General features: G+C 43.4%; 1 protein-coding gene across 2 annotated transcripts in view; it reads left to right on the plus strand.

Moving 5' to 3' along the window:
• The first annotated feature begins 8,875 nt into the window (after window positions 1-8,875).
• CABLES2 (Cdk5 and Abl enzyme substrate 2) overlaps window positions 8,876-18,185 on the plus strand; it is a 31,690-nt gene continuing 22,380 nt past the window's right edge. For both annotated transcript variants that reach the window (XM_083146799.1, XM_083146800.1), the window contains exon 1: window positions 8,876-9,423. In XM_083146799.1, coding sequence (XP_083002925.1) covers window positions 8,993-9,423 — 431 coding nt within the window. In that variant the 5' untranslated portion in view covers window positions 8,876-8,992. The remainder of the gene's footprint in view (window positions 9,424-18,185) is intronic.

Genomic DNA, 18,185 nt, shown 5'->3' on the forward strand with positions numbered 1-18,185 from the left:
GGAGAGTGTCAAAAGCTTTACTAAAGTCTAGATAAGCTACATCTACAGCCCCACCTCGATCTATTACTTTAGTCAACCAGTCAAATAAGTCAATAAGATTTGTTTGACATGATCTTCCCCCAGTAAACCCATGCTGTTTTAGATCCTGTAAATTGCTGGTTTTGAGATATTCTACAACTCTTTGTTTTAAGAGTGTTTCCATCAATTTCCCTACTACTGATGTAAGGCTCACTGGTCGATAGTTGCTTACCTCTTCCTTGCTTCCACTTTTGTGCAGTAAGACTACATTCGCTGTTTTCCAGTCCTCTGGGATTACTCCAGTAGCTAGTGACTGGTTGAATAATTCTTTTATTGGTTTTACCAGCTCCCCTTTAAGCTCTTTTAGTATCCTTGGATGTATCCCATCTGGCCCCATTGATTTATCTACTTTCAGTTTTGAGAGTTATGTGAGGACTTTCTCCTCTGTAAATGTACTTGTCTCTCCCTCAGTTTTCTGACTATACTTGCAACTTAACTGTGTCCCCTTCCCCTCTCTTTCAGCAGTGATTACTGTGCAGAAATAATTATTAATATTATCTGCTATTACATTGTCCCCCTCAAGAAAACTTCCACTCTCTGTCTTCAGTCTAATTATTCCACTTTTTGTTTTTCTCCTTTCACTTATATACCTAAAAAAAGTTTTCCCCCCTTTACCCACTGACTGGGCCATTTTCTCTTCAGCCTGTGCTTTTGCACATCTGATTACCTTCTTAGCCTCCTTCTGTCTAACAAGATACACCTCTTTGTCCTCATTCTTCTGCGTCTGCTTAAATTTCTTAAAGGCCAACTTTTTTGCTTTCACAATACTTGCTACTTCTTTTGCAAACCACAATGGCTTTCTTTTTCTTGTGTTTTTCCTAACTCTTTTGACACAAAGTTCTGTTGCTTTTAGAATTGCACTTTTTAATTTTTCCCACTTATCCTGCACTCCTTCCAAGTTCTTCCACTCTGCCAAAGAATCCCTTACAGAGTTTCCCATCTCTACAAAATCAGCCTTCCTAAAATCTAACACCTTTGTTTTTGTGTGCGATGAGTCAGTCTCTGTCTTTATTTTGAACCATACTGCTTGATGGTCACTGGTTCCCAGATTTTCACCCACATTTATGTCAGATATTCTGTCACCATTTGTAAGTATTAAGTCTAATATTGTGTCCTTACGAGTGGGCTCCCTCACCAATTGCTGGAGAGATGCTCCTTGCAAGGAATTCAGCATGTCCCTACTTCTGGTGGAACTTGCAACAGGCAGCTCCCAGTTTACATCAGGTAGATTAAAGTCTCCCATGATTATCACCTCTCCTTTTAATGCCATTTTATTGATGTCCTGCAAAAGGCTCTTGTCTAGTTCCTCTTCCTGACCTGGTGGTCTGTAGATCACCCCTATACGAAGAATCGCCTTCTCCCCTGTTTCTATGGTCACCCAAAGGGCCTCCGTTTTTTCTTCAATACTTTGTATTAAGGTAGTATTTATATATTTTTTCACATATATTGCAACCCCTCCTCCAATTTTTCCCATTCTGTCCTTCCTAAATAAAGTATATCCTGGTATAGCTATGTCCCAGTCATGATTTTCATTGCACCATGTCTCTGTAATAGCCACAATATCCAGTTCATCCCTTGTCATTAATGCAATTAGTTCTGGGATTTTATTTTCTAATCTCCTAGCATTTGCACACATAGCTCTTAAAGTTGTGTTTGTGCTTCTCCTGCTGCTAGCAATGTTCATCTTTCTGCCTATATCTATTCGGTTTTGATCGGCATTATCTTCTGTTGCAGTGGATAGGCTTTCTGTTCCATTTGCCTGCAGAGACAATACCTCTAGGTTGGGGGAGCAGATTTCTTCATTCTTATTTGGTTCACTGCCCCCCCCTCTGCTAGTTTAAATAGTTGCTTATGAAGCTTCCAAACTTCTCACTTAATATTCTCGTTCCCCTTGAAGATGAGTGCAGGCCATCACTTTTATATAAGGCTCTGTCTTGCCAGGTAGCTTGACTTTGACCTTAATATCCAAATCTCTCCTCGTTGCACCAATTCCTTAGCCAAACATTGAAGTTTCTAATTCTCAGAGTTCTATCTTCCCCTTGGTGTACTGGCAATACTTCTGAAAAAGTTACAGTGGTTGCCAACTGTTTTAGAGCAGTTCCTAACTTTCTAAATTCATCTTTTACGGCCATGACTTCAGCATTAACCAGGTCATTTGTGCCTAGGTGGACGATGACATCCACTTCCCCATCTTTTCTTGCTGCCTTTACAATTCTTAGCATGCGTTCTTTATCTCTTGGAGCTGTGGCTCCAGGTAAGCACCTTACTTGTTTCTCTACTTTGATACTCTTTATAAAGGGTGCAAATTTACTTTACTTTTAGTACCTCTGCAGAAATTTTGCAGATCATTTTAACAGCTTAGCATACATTACATTTTGCCTCATCCGTCTAATTTATGAATAAACAAAAACAGCAAAAATAAAATAAAATATTGGCAACAGTAAAGGCCACTAATCACTGGATGACTTTCAGCTGAAAGTTGCTCAGTTTACTCGTTTGTGCAGCTTTCAGTGTCACGTTTCGTGAAGCACCAGCTGAAGTATAACGGAGGCTAGGTGCTTTAATATAGGGATGTTGCATGAACGACAGAAGTGATGATACAATGCTGTAAAATAAACCTTATTTATTAAGGTACTGTAATACAGGTTGTAAATGATGGCACAATAATATACTGAACGTTTGTGAAATGATAAAAGTCAATAATATAAGTCTCTATTGAAGATGTGAAGATAAAGGATGCTTGACAATTGAAAGAAGTATTGCAGGATTGGATGATTGGTTTCCAGGTTGAAGTATTGGATGAAGAATTGGATGATTGAAGAATAGGTTGAATGATTGAATGAGGATTGGATGACGGATTGGATGGTTGGATGAAGGATTGGATGAAAGATTGAATGAAGGATTGGATGGTTGGATGAAGATTGGATGAAAGATTGGATGATTGGATAAGGATGGGATGATTGGTGATAAAGTCTGGGAGTCCTTGCTGAGTGTGATCGTGGCTGCTGAACCAGAAGTAACTGTGGAGATTAACTGTCAGGAATTTGGATGAAGATAATACCCCTTTGGGGGGCTAACCTTGTCCAGTCCGTATTGGTGGCAGAAGGTTCCTTGGTGTTCAGGTAGGCAGTAGACGATCGACAGGAAAAGAGAAGACTTTCACCGGAGGCACAAGAACTGTAGTATTACCACAGACAGCCAGGAGTGAGCAATGATGTTAAGGTGGCCATACACACGCATATTTATCTGCAGATCTGTCTGGTTGGAACAAAAACATGGTTATGGATGAGAGCAAATGACAGTTAACCATTTGCTTGGAAATGCTGGAAAACTGCCAAACTGTCACTCATCCATAACCAGGTTTTTGTTCCAACCAGCCAGATCTGAAGATAAATCTTACTAGTGTATGGGCACCCTTAAGGCATGGACATCATTGTCCGGTCTGTCTGGCCAGTCAGTACTTAAGAGGTGAGCTGTGCAGCTATTGGACAGCCACTTGACAGGCGAGGGAGGAGCTGCACAGGACTGGATGGAGAAACCAAAAAGATGGCGGCCGCCAGCGAAGGCGACAGAATCCAGCCGGCATCGAGTGTGCGCAGCTGCCGGCATTTCCAGCCAGGGCCTAACCAGGAACAGACACACATGGCGTCTCACACACACCACCCATGTCCCGGACGGCACTGGAGCACAGCGTACCACTGTCACCACGCAGTGACAGTGCGGACATCTGCACCCCACCAGCACAAGGCACCGGAGCAGAGGTGAGCGCTAGGGTATGAGACGCTGCTGCAGGAGCCAGAGCTAGGCACAGCATAGGGGATCAGGGTAGCAGCCATGGTGGTCGTGACATTCAGCTTGAAAGCCGCCCAGTGTTTATGGGGCAGCAATGACTGGTGAACGCTGATGTGCTCTCCCACATCATTGTTGTCCAGGCCGTTCATCTGCTGGTATTACCAGCAGACGAGAGAAAAAGTGGACGGTTTTCCATAGGGTCCTGCTATGGAAAGCCATCCGGGTGTGGTATAGTAGCCCGACAGTCGGGATTCCGACAGTCATTAGTCAGACATCGGAATCCCGACTGCACAGCGTGGCGAGCGCAGCGAGCCCCTTTATTCTCCCTCTATGGGGGTCGTGGACCCCCACGAGGGAGCAGTCGGGATTCCGACGTAGGAGGAATGACTGTCGGAATCCCGACTGTCGGGGAGCCGTCCGGCACCCAGTCATCCACCCATAGTAAAATCACTAAAAACGGGCGAATGCTCAGTGTGTATGCACTGAGCATTTTTTCAGCCCAGCCATTTTCCCCATAATCGTTATCCATACACGCTGGGCAAAAATGCCCAGTGTGTATTGATCTTTAATATATTATTGAATGAATGTTTGCAGGCAGTGTTTCTTGGGTGCATTTGGTAGCTGTAAAACAACAACAATGGAAAGGATATTCAGATAGAAAGGTTTTTAAGTTTGAAAAATGTACACATAATTGCTTATCATTAATGAAAAATATAAAAATGTGTTCTGGGCCAATGGTAATATGTCAGCAGCTTTATAACTCTGTTATTGCAATAGTTATGTTTAAAAAACAAAGCGGTAAAAAATTAAAAAAAGCAACATACAATAACATGAAATGCAAAACCAATATGTTTAAAGCTCTTTTAAGAGCTTTTTGCGGGGATGGAGGTTTTCAGTAGTGCAGTGGGGAAAACTAGCCAACCCTAGCTATACTTACGGGCATTCGCTGGTTCTCCTGTCCTGCTGTAGCCATGAATTCAGCTTCAGCGGCTCGTGCTGCTTGTACAGGTACTTCCAGTATTACATTAAAGGACTTCCAGTCTCCGCTTGTTTCTCCTCCAACGTGTTTTGTACCTTGGGGGCAATTAATCATGGATACACACAGTGGTATTTGTGTGGTTTTTATTCATCAATGAAAGTTATTCATCAAACTTTTTTTATATTTGTTTTTAAAAAATGACTTCCTATTCAGGAAGTGGTCATACTTTTGGCGGCAACCATGTGCCTTTTCTTTTTCTATTGTATTGCAGGAAAAAAAAGAGTAAAAATTAAATATATAAAATGTATTATGAATACCTTTTTAGTGTGTTAGAAAAAAAACATTTTAGATCTATATCAATATTTAAACCTTGTGGCTGTAAAATTTTGAGATGGTAAATTCATTTTGTAATAGTGACTTTACATAATCTCCTCCTCCCCAGTATTTGTTTATTTTTGGATAACCATAAAATTTTAATTTCGTGCAGATCTTGATTTTGGCATTCCAAAAAGTGGTTCGACAGGCTGCGGGTCTTCAGGGCATTTGTTATGCTGTACATATGTTCCCTTATTCTTATTTTAAATTTTCGGTTTGTCTGTCCTATATATTGAAGCCCACAAGGACATTCCAATAGATATATCAGGCCTTCTGTTTCACAAGTTATTTTTTCTCTAAGGGAATATTCTTTTTTTGGTCTGATTAGAGACAAAGTTTATTTGTGGTTTTATTTGTTTGATATTTGTGGTTTTGTAACCCAGATAAGGCAATAAAGGGACATACACACGTAGAGATGTGTACTAAGCAATTTTGCTAAGCTATTTAGGGTAGGCGATTTCCTGGTGTCCAGATCTCCCATGGGAAGCATATACACATGCAGAGATTTGTGCTAGGTGATTTTGCTAAGCAATTTTGCTTAAGCAAAAAAAGGCCGGGTAGTGGTTCAGAAAGAGAGATTGCGATCAGTAGTCAGATTGCTTAGAAAATAGCACAAAATTGCTTAGTGTGTATGCCCCTTAATAGTATCCTATGTTTGTCTTGTCAACTTTTTTTATTGTTTTCTAAGGTGATGAAACTTTTAGTTAAAACTTGTTTCAAATTTCTTGCTTTTTTAAAGATTACTTTTGATTTTTCTGGTATAATCTTTTTTAATGTTTCATTGAGTTTTAAAATGTGCCAATGATCATTCAAAATGTTCTTTATATATGGATGATCACTGCTGTGCTGTGTAATAAAACTTGTTGAAAATCGTTTTTTTTTTCTTCTTTCTTGGTTTTTTTATTTAATCAGATTTTTTCTCTCTGGTACCCCTTTTCAGCAACTTATTTTTCATGGTCTGACTTTGTTTATGGAATGTCTCTGTGGTTGAACAGTTTCTGCGAACTACCCACTTGGTATGTTTTTCAACTATTGTTCCTTATGGTTACTTTTTTTTCGACAATGTGTTGTTTCCACTCAATTTTTTTATGTCCGGGTTTCAATCTTATTTTATTTGATGTAGATTTCCAGATACAAATATATGACAATTTCTCGGCTTGTTGTTGACGTGAATTCCAACCCATATGGGTTCTCATTCACGTACTTTAGAAAGGCTTGTAGTTCAGATTCAGGGCCATCCCAGAGAAATATGAGATCATCGATGTATCTCTTCCAACTAACAATGTGTTTTACATACTTATTATTTTTCAAAATTTGTTTCTCCTCCCAATATGCTACAAACAAGTTAGCATAACAATGGGCAAAGGAAGTCCCCATAGCTGTACCTTTTATTTGCTTGAAGAACATTCCTTTGTACCAAAAGAAGTTATGTTTTAGTATACGATCTATACCTTCCATCAGGAAGTTGATCTGGTTATTTGGGAGGTCTGTCATGTTGGTAAGGAAATGGCATGTTGCACTCTGTCCCAATTCGTGATCTATACATGTATAGAGAGATTTGATGTCAATCGTACATAATATCATCAACGGTTTCAATTCTATGTTCTCCAGATGTTGCAAAACTTGTGTAGTGTCTTTTAAGTCACTTTCTGGAGAACATAGAATAGACACTACACAAGTTTTGAATACAATATACTTTGAGCGCTGTGGGCTAATGCTTGGATGCTGTGTGCAAATGGCTGCCCTCAATTGAAAAAGCTGCCGTAGCGCGGCGAAACGCGTCTTGGAATTCTTGTTGCCGCCATTGAGACAGTGGACCTGGAGGAATTTCTCATTCATTTGAGCTCCACGACATCTAGTACAACTCGGTCCTTGTCACCATCTCATAAGCGCAACAGCGGAGTGTCCTAGAAGACGACACGCAGCCGCTTTACCTCCTTGCAGCACACGGCTGCTACAATCACAGCAGGGCGCATGAGACCCACAAACAAGGCAGTCTCCGCTCGCCACAGTGTTCAGCGGCTTGCACTTGGCTTGCTGGCCGGTGCAGCTACTCTGATACCATCTAAACACTGTGAGGCGTGTGGCGGAATTGCGCATCCATCTACCCGAATTGGGACCTGCTGAAGATATTCTATCTACATGTAAGCTCAGTGGCTGTCGTCTTTATCGACACAACAAGGGTTGACCGCACGGACTCTGCAATTTCGGTTCGCTGCCATAAAGCCCCCTAAGGAACATCCTTTGTGGATTACAAAATCCCTGTTGGGAGATTCTACAGTATTCACTTACTCCCACAGAGCGCTGATATTTTCACCTTTTAAATTGGGACACTAGTACCTGGCTTCATATGCGCATATGAGAAACACCTACCGGGACTTGGTAACTATATACCGTATTGAATCAGCACCTTACTATTGCACATGTTTTTAACTATTTTTATGCTTACCTTATAATTAATTTTATGTTTTCTGTGTATATTATGTGTCTTATTTGTTATAAATTTTTTATACTATATGTCCATTCAATAAATTGTTGTATTTGTGTGCATAAGGCGCCCACTGGTAATTTTCTTCTTACAAGTTTTGAATAGTAGTACACTATCGATGGCCAGTTGCACTTTTGCCATCGATGGCAGCCATCAATGGCAAAGGCAACGATGGCCACCCCTAGCTCCAAGGGGATCATAGTAAAATCGTGGTCCTAATATCGCATAATGGAGTGGTTTTAATGCTATTTTGGCTTAGCGAATGAAATGGCTGTAATTCCATAGAAAACAGGTGTCATTCCGTATAAGGTGACATGTTTTTATAAGAGTAGGGGTGTAAGCGGGCATATTTGGAAAAGGATAAGTTTGTGCACTTACTGGATCATAGTAAAATTGTGGTCTTAACAAAACTATTTTTCATTAGGGATGGCAAATTAAATGGCCATTTGATGGCAATGTCATTCCATCGGAAGCAGCCGTCATTCCCCAATATGTGACATGTTTATAAGAGATGGGGTGTAGGCGGGCATACATGGAAAGGGATGAGAGTGTGCGCTAAGGGGATAATAGTAAAATCGGGGTCCTAATATCGCATAATGGAGCTGTTTTAATGCTATTTTCGATTAGGGATGCAGAATTAAATGGCCGCCATTCAATAGGAAGCAGCCGTCATTCTGCATGTAACATATCTGTAATTGTCTTAGCAAGATGTGTACTAAAAATATGGTTCATAGGTGGAAGAATTTCTGAAATATACATAAAAATGAATTCTTCTCCCGTTATAGTCAATTGGCATTCCTTTTAGTACATCTCTATTTAAAGCTACATTAGATTACTGTAGAGGGTGGGCCTCCTCGCAGCTGTACCAGTTGCTTTTTACTGATATGAAATGACTTGTGAGCTAATGAGTATTTGAGGTCAGTTCCCAGCACTGTGGTCAGTGGGGCTAGCCACTATGTATTGGCACCTCAGCAATGACTGCCCCTTGCTGCTCCCAAGGACTCAGTCTCCCAGTCCCTGCCACTGCCCCAGTGCCCACATGAGTCTGAGAGGAGTCTTCAGTCACACAGACTTCGTTCTTTCTATTCAGACTTGTCCTCAGGTGACATGTGACCTCGCCGCCCACCCGCCTACTGCGTGAACATGATGTGAGTGACATTCTATTTCTCCAATCAGCGGAACCGTTTGCCGCTGTTACCCTAGCACCAGCCAATGGCAAATTAGTGTGGGCGTATCCCAGGAGGGCAGGCCGTACCCCGGCCCGGGGCCTCAGTTAGAGAATGGCCGCGGCGACCTGCGGCTCTCCCGGTGTGGCAGGCCCCGGAGGCCGTACCGGGGAGCCCCCAAACCCCCCAGTCTCCCAGCGAAGGAAACGGGGAAGTGACTCCCGACGCAGGCAGGCCGCCCTCCTCTTCCTCAATAATATCTCCCTGGATGGACGCCCCCCGTACCCCGCACCCCAGCCTGCCTGGGATATCGCCCCGTCCCGTGACGGTCCGGAGCTCCTGCCGGTGTCCCAGGTCCCGCTCACACCGTCTCCCCGGCTCCTGCCAACCAACGGCCCCCGGTTCCTGCTCTCCCGGGAGTCTCCCATGCAGGATGATGCCACCGGGCAGGGGAAGATTGGATACAATACCCCCGCCTCTGCCGCCAGGATAGTGCCCCCCCTGGGGCTCTTACACACCAGCACTGGTCCTAGTGAGAAACAAAGGTAAGAGCCCCCATTCCTAGATTCCCTGTCCGCATGGGGAACCCCCTCCCAACACATTGACTTATCCTGGGGAAACCCCATTAGGATTTCCTTCTACTGTGCCTTTAAGCCCAACACCTGGAGCTCCATCAATAGCTGTGGCCACCCCTGACAGTTCAACAAGCTTACATGTATGACCTGTGGTGTTACACAGGCAATATATTTTCCTGGTGTCTGTGTGTGCTCTTTCCATCAGAGGTCACGATATATAGGGGCAGATTCTCTAAGCTTCAAAAGTGATAAAATGGAGAGTGATAAAGTGCCAGAAAAATCAGCTCCTACCTGCCATGTCACAGACTGTGTTTGAAAAATGTCAGACAGGAGCTGATTGGCTGGCTGTTTATCACTCTCTATTTTATCACTTTTGAAGCTTAGAGAATCCTCTACATCACATGAGTTTCCAGAAGATTTTTTTTGCACCAAATGTTGACAAAGTCGACATGGACACCATCAAAGTGTATTGTGTCCCCTGTGCTCGCCATGCTTTGGGCCTCACTGCACTCGGCACACTGTTTTATTCTGTTGACCTAAATAGGGATGACCTAATGACCGTATCATGGCTTTGTACATACCCAAAGTGGGATCAGTGACCACAGTTTCTCAATCACTTCTGTTTACCTTTAGCCGATACATAGGTCATTTGAGATCTGGTTAGGAATTACCAGTGTTTGTGTACAGACATTCCATTTAACTGCTCCTGACTCACTGCACGTCTATTTCATCAGTCACCTTGTTATGTCCTTTATGCCAAGAGTTAAAAAATGGATTTAATATGCAGACCAGTCTAGGAGTGAAGGAGGAGGAAGTATTGTAATAACATAGGGCATTGTGGACTGCAATGTTTTGGGACCAGTATGTTTTAATTCAGTTAATGTGGACAGTGTTGATTAGGAACTGGGGTTTATGCCCACACAGTACAGACAGGAAGCTAAAAAAAGAGTGATATACAGATGGAGCTGCTCTCGCCATCGCCGTCGTGCGCCAGGAAGGGGGCACGCGCACGCCCCATTCTCTCGGAAGCTCTGCAGCCCTGTCCCCGATCACTGCCCACTTATACCCCGTTCTCACTGCAGCCAAATTCCCGGGTCTAGCATGTAGACCCGGGAATTTTCCTTTTAACACAGGATTTTTGGCAGTGTGAACGGGTCGCATATCCGGATTTCATACAAGGGTAAAACCCTTCTTTTTACCCGCGTCTGAGATCCGGATATGCAGACACGGGTTGACCCGTTCACACTGCCGAAAAACCCGTGTTTAAAGGCAAATTCCCGGGTAGAACTTCTTCACCCGGGAATTTGCCTTGCAGTGAGAACGGGGGTCCAGCGCGTCAGTCCCCGGCATTTTAATGCTAGGTAAAAGCCGTGTCTTTCTCACTCGCAGTGAGAACACGGCATTAGTGTTCACTCTAGGTTTTTGGCCGGGCATGTGGGTCGTCACACTTGTGGGCATTCCCGGGCCGCCGATGTCACAAAAGGGGCTTGCCCGGGCCGCGACATCATGAAAAGGGGCTTGCCCGGGCCGTGACATCATGAAAAGGGGCGGGCCCGGCCACCGCCATCACTAAAGGGGGCAGGCCCCGCAGATGTTGCCGGGGAAGCGCCGGACATCGCCGCCTAAGGCGGTACAGGGCTTCCCGTGCAAGCAGTTGGGGCAGGCACCAGGCTGTTTTAGCGGGGCAGGACTAATTTTTCCCTTTAAAAATCTCCTAGCGGGAACACTATCCACTGTCGCCCCACTCCCTGCCCGTCGCCCTGAAGTAGAGACAGGCAGGGAAACACCTTGTCCCCACTCTCTGCCGGCCAGCTGAGTGGGATACAAGAGTGAGTAAGATGCTCCTGCATCCGCCGTCCTACAGCTCCGCCAGAAACTATGCCATGGTGGGCTGGCAGAGGCTGGCTTCATCGATATTGATTACTGTCAGGGCTGTTTTAACAGCATTGTAGGCCCCTGCAAAGAAATGCATTTGTGGCCCATCCACACTCATTCATGGGGAAAAATGTAAACAAATAAAAATCATAACCTGCCCCTGCTGTGGACCCCTGTCCCATCTCTTCACTTGCTTCCATACCATAAATAGTTGACAGCACTTTCATTTGTAGATAACTCCAGCCGTCCACCAATCAGCATGCTGATATACATGCACAATCTGACTGTAGTCTGGGAGGCAGCTCGGGAATGGACTCTGATAGCACCAGGCAGCATCTTCTACTGCAGGTATGGCCAAACTGTGGCCCTCCAGCTGTTGTGATACTACACGTCCCAGCATGCCTTGCCATAGTTCCAGCATTTCATAATAGCAAAACGGTGGCAAGACATGATGGGACTTATTGTTTCACAACAGCTGAAGGGCCATGGTTTGGCCATGCCTGCTCTACTACCTCCAAAGAAGCTCAGGAGGCACATGCCCCCAACCCAATCTGTCCCAGCTCCAAGGCCCCCAGAATTGCCCCACAGCAGCACGGGCACGCCCACCTCTTCTCATCTACCCCCGCATATACCGGCACCCCCTCCCACCCCATAATGTTTACAGTGACCCCATATTTACTGGCATCCCATCGTTCAGCAGCGCCCCTGCCAGCTTATCATATGTGATCCTTACTCATTTAGGGGCTGTGTCAGTTACTGCATCTCTATGAAATCTACTGCACTAGGCTTTTTTTGTATATGGCAAAACCAAAAGTACTGATCCTTCATAAATAGGCCTCTATAACCGCATGAAAACTCAGTAATGATTGCTGATCTTCAGTGTGTTGCAGCTGCATTTCTGAAGCATTTGGATGCTGTACAATTTGTCAACACCAAGAGAAGACCAGCTTAATTAAAAGGGGACAGTTTAATTAAAACTTCCTAAACTATTAAACCTGTGTCAAATACATACTTAAATAACATAGTTTATATTGCCACTCAATCCTTTATAATGATTACCATATATTGTTAATAAGGTCCAATTAAATCTAGAATAACAGCAGTCACTCCCTGCCAGTGGTTTGCAAGATATTTTGGGATGCTTGGCTTTACAATGTCATTCAGGCTGTAGGCAACATTTTTAATTGTTATGTTGATTGAAAAGTTGATTATTTGTGTGTTTTTTTTTTTTTTTCTATAGTTAAAACCTTGCCATCTGCATCATTACAGAGGGGAGTGCCAAAGTAATTTTTGCTTCCCATATTAGACCTAAGGGCAGGGTATTCTGTTTGCTGCAGTAAATTACTGTGGCTACTTACCTCGTCTAAGGCTATCCAGAGCCGGACCTAAGCAATTTGATGCCCTAGACAAGATTTATTATTTTTTTCAAGTCAGCCAATAGATCCAACAGGTGCAGCACTCAGATGATAAATAATTACTCTCACTGTGGCATGTATAGATGCAGCCATTGTCATCTATGCCATTGGTGCGCCAGAGGGACCTGTCTCGGTATCCATTGCCACGAATGGGGCGTGCGAGCGTCACAAGCATGACACATTTTCAGTGTGTATTGGCAAATGACGTGTATGCTCCTCCCTTCCAACCCCTTCCCAATGCAAACTCCTTTTATGGACAAAACCATGCTGCACTGCAGGTGTGGCTGATGTAACATGTGCATAGAGTTATATTTGGGGGGGGGGTGTTCAAACTGAAATCTAAATTGCAGTGTAAAATTAAACCAGCCAGTATTTACTCTACACAGAAACAAAGTAACTCACCCAAATGTAGCTCTCTCTGCCCATGTTACATTAGCCCCATCTACAGTGTACATTGTTTTGTCCATTAAGGAAGTTTGCTTTTGCAAACCAACCTGAATCATCCCCTATGTCAGCAATGATCCATTCACACGACTCCAAATGGCAGAGCCAGATAGCAGGCAGTATGACCTGTACTTCTGCAGATACCAGAAGTATCTGCAGAATACTGCCGGGCTGGTCCGGCAGGAAGCCCAGGCTATATGTTTTGGCTGTTGACTAATGCCAGGACCTGCACATCTGCTGGTAGCTTCAGAGCAGCAAGATCAGCAGCCATCTGAAGTAGCTGAATGACCTATACCAAGCAGGATATTAGCTGGTTTCACACGCTAGGTTGGAAACTTGTGGGTGACGTGGTGTGGATCTTGATGGTCCCCGGTTCATACAAATACCAAATTTGACACATTTCATGATCTGATTTCTATTAAAGTGGAGGTTTTTAGAAGTATCTATATAATATTTTGTATAAGCTGTTTTGTGGGGGAAGGGGGTCTCTTCACAAGTGTAAGTTCATCCTAATTCCTGGCTTTGATGGCGCTTTACACATAATATTTTTTATATGCTGCTATGTGGTGCTGTCACTCTCTCTGTCCCTTAATCTTGGCTCATATTGTGTGGCATATTGTACATTTTGGCTCATATTGTGTCACATATTGTGTGGCATAATGTACATTTAGACTCATATTGTGTGGCATGTGAATTTTGTCTCGTGTGGCATTATGTGAATTTTGGCTCATATTGTGTGGCATTATATGATTTTTGGCTCATTATGTGGCATAATGTGGGAGGGGAATATTTTTTGCAGAGGAGGAGACGCTGGTAGATCACTGGTAAGTACCAGATTCTGGCCACCCCTATTCTAGAAGCTAAAAGAGCAAATCTGATTGGTTGCTAAGGGCAACATATCTACTTCTAAAAATCCGCACTTTAATAAATATACCTCTTGGTGTCCAGGAAAGCTTCTTTTGAGTGGAAAGTATTTGGTTCAGCCAGGACTTTTATATACATCTTCATTGTATAATGCTGCTTTCAGACCGCAAAACTGGCTTTGACCAGGTATTTTAAAACGTTTCTAAAAACGGGTCTGCCAGCTAATACCCCTTTCACACCGCATGTCTGTAAACGGTATTTCAATGCAGTTTTTTTTCCTTCACAACACTGAACCCGTTTTAACCCAAATACCAGTTCAATAGAACCAGGAAATACGCTCTGCACCTTTCAGACTGCACAATTTACCGTTTTAAAAACGGTAAAAAAAAAGGTCAAAATAATGGGTAAAAAGTGCGGTCTGAAAGGGGAATAAAAGTGTCCCCCAGTTGGAGGAGGAAGAAAGTAAGAGTTGGTTCTTACCATTAATCTCCGAGTACATCTGTGGGACACTATGATCCCTCCCCTATTTGGTTATGCTTGTGGGAAGGATACTATCCTGTCCTTATTTTCCTTCAGCATATCCTAGAGACCGTTAAAGATAAAACTGTAAAAATGCATTGAAGGGTAGAGCCTATATACTACAAATAGTTAACCTATTAAATGGTAGATCCTCAACCCTCACTACACCCCATGGTCAACCAGTGTCCCCCACATTAACTCTGAAAAAGAGTTTTAATGATAAGAACCAAAAATCTTATATGTACTTATATGTTAGTTGGGCACCCACTATAGTTAGTACGCTCATACCCCCACTATCCATGTTGGCATGGAGTTGATTTTATATAGTGTGGCTCGCTGCGAGCCACCGAGCCCGAAGCGTAGCGAGCCCCGCAAGGGGACGCGTAAAACTAAGCAAATAGCTTAGTGGGCGCCCAACTAACATATAAGTACCCACAAATCTTATTTTTGTAATTCTAATTATTACTAAATCTCCAGATCACAAATAGATGATAATTGTCCCCAAAGAAGTGAATATCAATAGTGGTCAAATAATCTCCATAGCAATTGGTGTTTTAGCTTTCCTAAACCTTGGTGTGGAGCTTCCTCTCAGACATTTGGATTGCTTTCTGTGCATTAAAACAGCTGTACACCGAAATATGCAGTTTAGTGTGTTCTCAGGGCCTTGCCTCTGAACATGTGTTAACAAGCAGATTTCTGATCCTGTGGCTACATAGATAAAAGGAAAGTATGTCTTCTGAATGTGACACAATAATGTGTTTTCCAAAAGGGTAGACACACTGGCGGGAGGGGATGAAGATGGAGGAATGGTTAACATTATGGCAAAGGCAGCTCACTGGTAAAAAATGTAGGTTGTTTATCATTAACAGCATTTAATGTTGTTTCGGATGACTCTGGGGCATATCAATTATGCCCATGCATCTAATTATTGTATAAAGGTCTTATACCTAATGGCAGTACGGGTGGTGTAATGGTTAGCATTACTGCCTCACAGCACTGAGGTCATGGGTTCGATTCCCACCATGGCCCTAACTGTGCTGAGTTTATATATTCTCCCCGTACTTGCGTGGGTTTCCTACGGGTACTCCGGTTTCCTCCCACAATCCAAAACTATACAGATAGGCTAATTGGCTCCCAACAAATTAACCCTAGAATGTCTGTGTGCTTGTACATGTGGTAGGGAATATAGATTTTAAGCTGCACTGGTGCAGGGACTGATGTGAATGTTCAAATATTTTCTGTAAAGCGCTGTGGAATATGTGTGCGCTATATAAGAAACTGTTAATAAATAAATAGCTGCATATCAGAGCAATAAGAAATTAGCTTACAGTTAAATTTTCCCCAATAGAAGCATGATTTGCAAAGTCTACAAAGTTAAGTGATTGTTTGGACCAGCAGGACAACTACAAGTTCACAGCCATTGGACTGCACATGTCTGAAGTGGTGTAGGTTATATTTACTGAATTTTACATGATCTGTTGAGATCTAGGGATGGCCATCGATGATTCAAAATCATCGATGGTTCATGGCCGATGTCGAATACTTTTGCCATAGATGGGCGAGAACCAGATGGTTTCCCTCCATCGATGGAACAGCAAAACAATGTTTTTCTTTTTTTTTTTCCAAAGTGCCGGGACACTGAGCATAGCTCCGTCCCCCCAACACCCACAAAGCCCCGCCCCCATGTTTTGATTGGCCGACAGGCCAATCATTCAAACACAATGGATGACCATCGATATGTAAAAATATCGATGGTCATCCATTGTATAGATTAGCACTATTGATGCCTGTTGCAGAATTGCCATCGATGGAAACCATCGACGGCAATGGCAACGATGGCCATCCCTATTGAGATCCAATGTTGTAGCCTATCATGAGGTACTCCATCCTAGCATCCTCTGTTTTCGGGCAGAATAGATCAAACTGGCATTCGATCTATTTAATCTTTTTTTATTTTTTCACTTTTGGAAACCATCCGAGAGTTGGAAAAGACACATAACTGCAAATCCACATGTTTTTCATGGAAACGGATGCTAATGGATGCAAATCTATCCGCTGTTTCCACGAATGCAGATACAGTTTTTCAAAGAGCTGAATCTGCTGCGCCGAGTGATTCAGTAGTGACAGGCTGGTAGGTTAATTGGCTCCTAACACAAATTTACCCTGTATGTAGGTTGACATGCCAGCAAATATAGATTGTAAGCTCCACGGGGCAGGGTACTAATGTGAATGTTCACATATTTTCTCTGTAAAGTGCTGCGGAATATGTGTGCGCTATATAAATAACTGGTCATAATAATAATAATAATGACAGTGTTACTTTCCTACCTACCATTCGACTATTTTCTTACTATGCTTACTTATTTCAATAGAATAAAAAAGCTGGAAGGCACTCCTAAGCAGTATTGCAGAGAGCGCATTTAACACAGACAGACATCAAGTCAAAATTCACAACACATATTTAATGAAAGTATTAAATGCAATGGAGCATATATTAATGTCCAAAGTATAGTGAGTGAAGCAATATGCTCAGCCTCCTTGATAAGGAAGTGTCCTTGCCACTTATAGACTTTTGCAGCGTTAGTTTGCAGCTTTGCGAGCCTTGTGACGCACGCCCCCACTATTCACTAATTTTCCCCGCAGGCCTGCAAATGTTTTGCATAAACATCCATTCGCAGCCTTGCGTGGGTGCCTGAAATCATTCGATAGTCGCCGACCATCAAATGATTTTTGAAGCCCTCTCTAATGTGTCACTCTCTGGTGACTTAGATTAGTTGCGCCCTGCTCTGTGAACAGGGCGGGCAGCTGACTTATTGGGCGGTATTCAATGAGGCTGATTCGCCATGTTTTTATGGCAAATTTGTGCTGTTTGGCGAATTTTTTACTAATACGGTGAATCACCCTATTCAATGACCACATGGCGAATACATTTGAAGGTTTTTTTCGCCATGATTCACCGAGTAGCAATCGCTATCTTTTTGCAATGTGAACTTTTAAAATAAAGTGTTTTTTACATTTGGTGTCTAAAATCAGGAATTTTATTCTGAGGAGGGGCATGCAATTTTTATTCATGTGCTGTAAGCACATGAATATATATTTAATTTTATAAAAAAATATTTTATTTTTATTTTTTTACACAGCATCCAGCAGGGGGCGCCGGAGCCGAGCCGCTCATTAGATATTCATATATTCACTGCACCCGATCGTTACATATGCACGATCGGGTGTAGTGAATATACCCGGTCCCCTGCTGGCACCCCCGGGGGGCAGCCTGTGCTGCCTGGCACCCGGGGAGCCCACCTCCCCCCCACATACGCTCTGGGGCAGGCAGGGAGACTTCCATCTCCCTGCCTGCCACCGTCCTCAGGCTCCCTGCGGCGTTCGCCGCAGGAGCTCATATTCGCCGGTCAGGGGCAGCGAGCCCCTGACTCGTTGAATACCGGAGCCGGCGAGGCTCCGGAACGTGGCGAATGTGCAGCGAATCCTAAACAGGATTCGCTGCACCTCGCCGGTATTCACATTGAATACCGCCCATTGTGATGTCAGCTGCCTGCCGACGGAAGGCAGGAAGCAGCCCATGTTCGCATGGGGTCACCCAGTGTTTTCCTGGGCGCA

The sequence above is a fragment of the Crinia signifera genome, chromosome 6 (assembly GCF_055691185.1).
Source record: "Crinia signifera chromosome 6, ASM5569118v1, whole genome shotgun sequence".
NCBI classification, from domain to species: domain Eukaryota; kingdom Metazoa; phylum Chordata; class Amphibia; order Anura; family Myobatrachidae; genus Crinia; species Crinia signifera.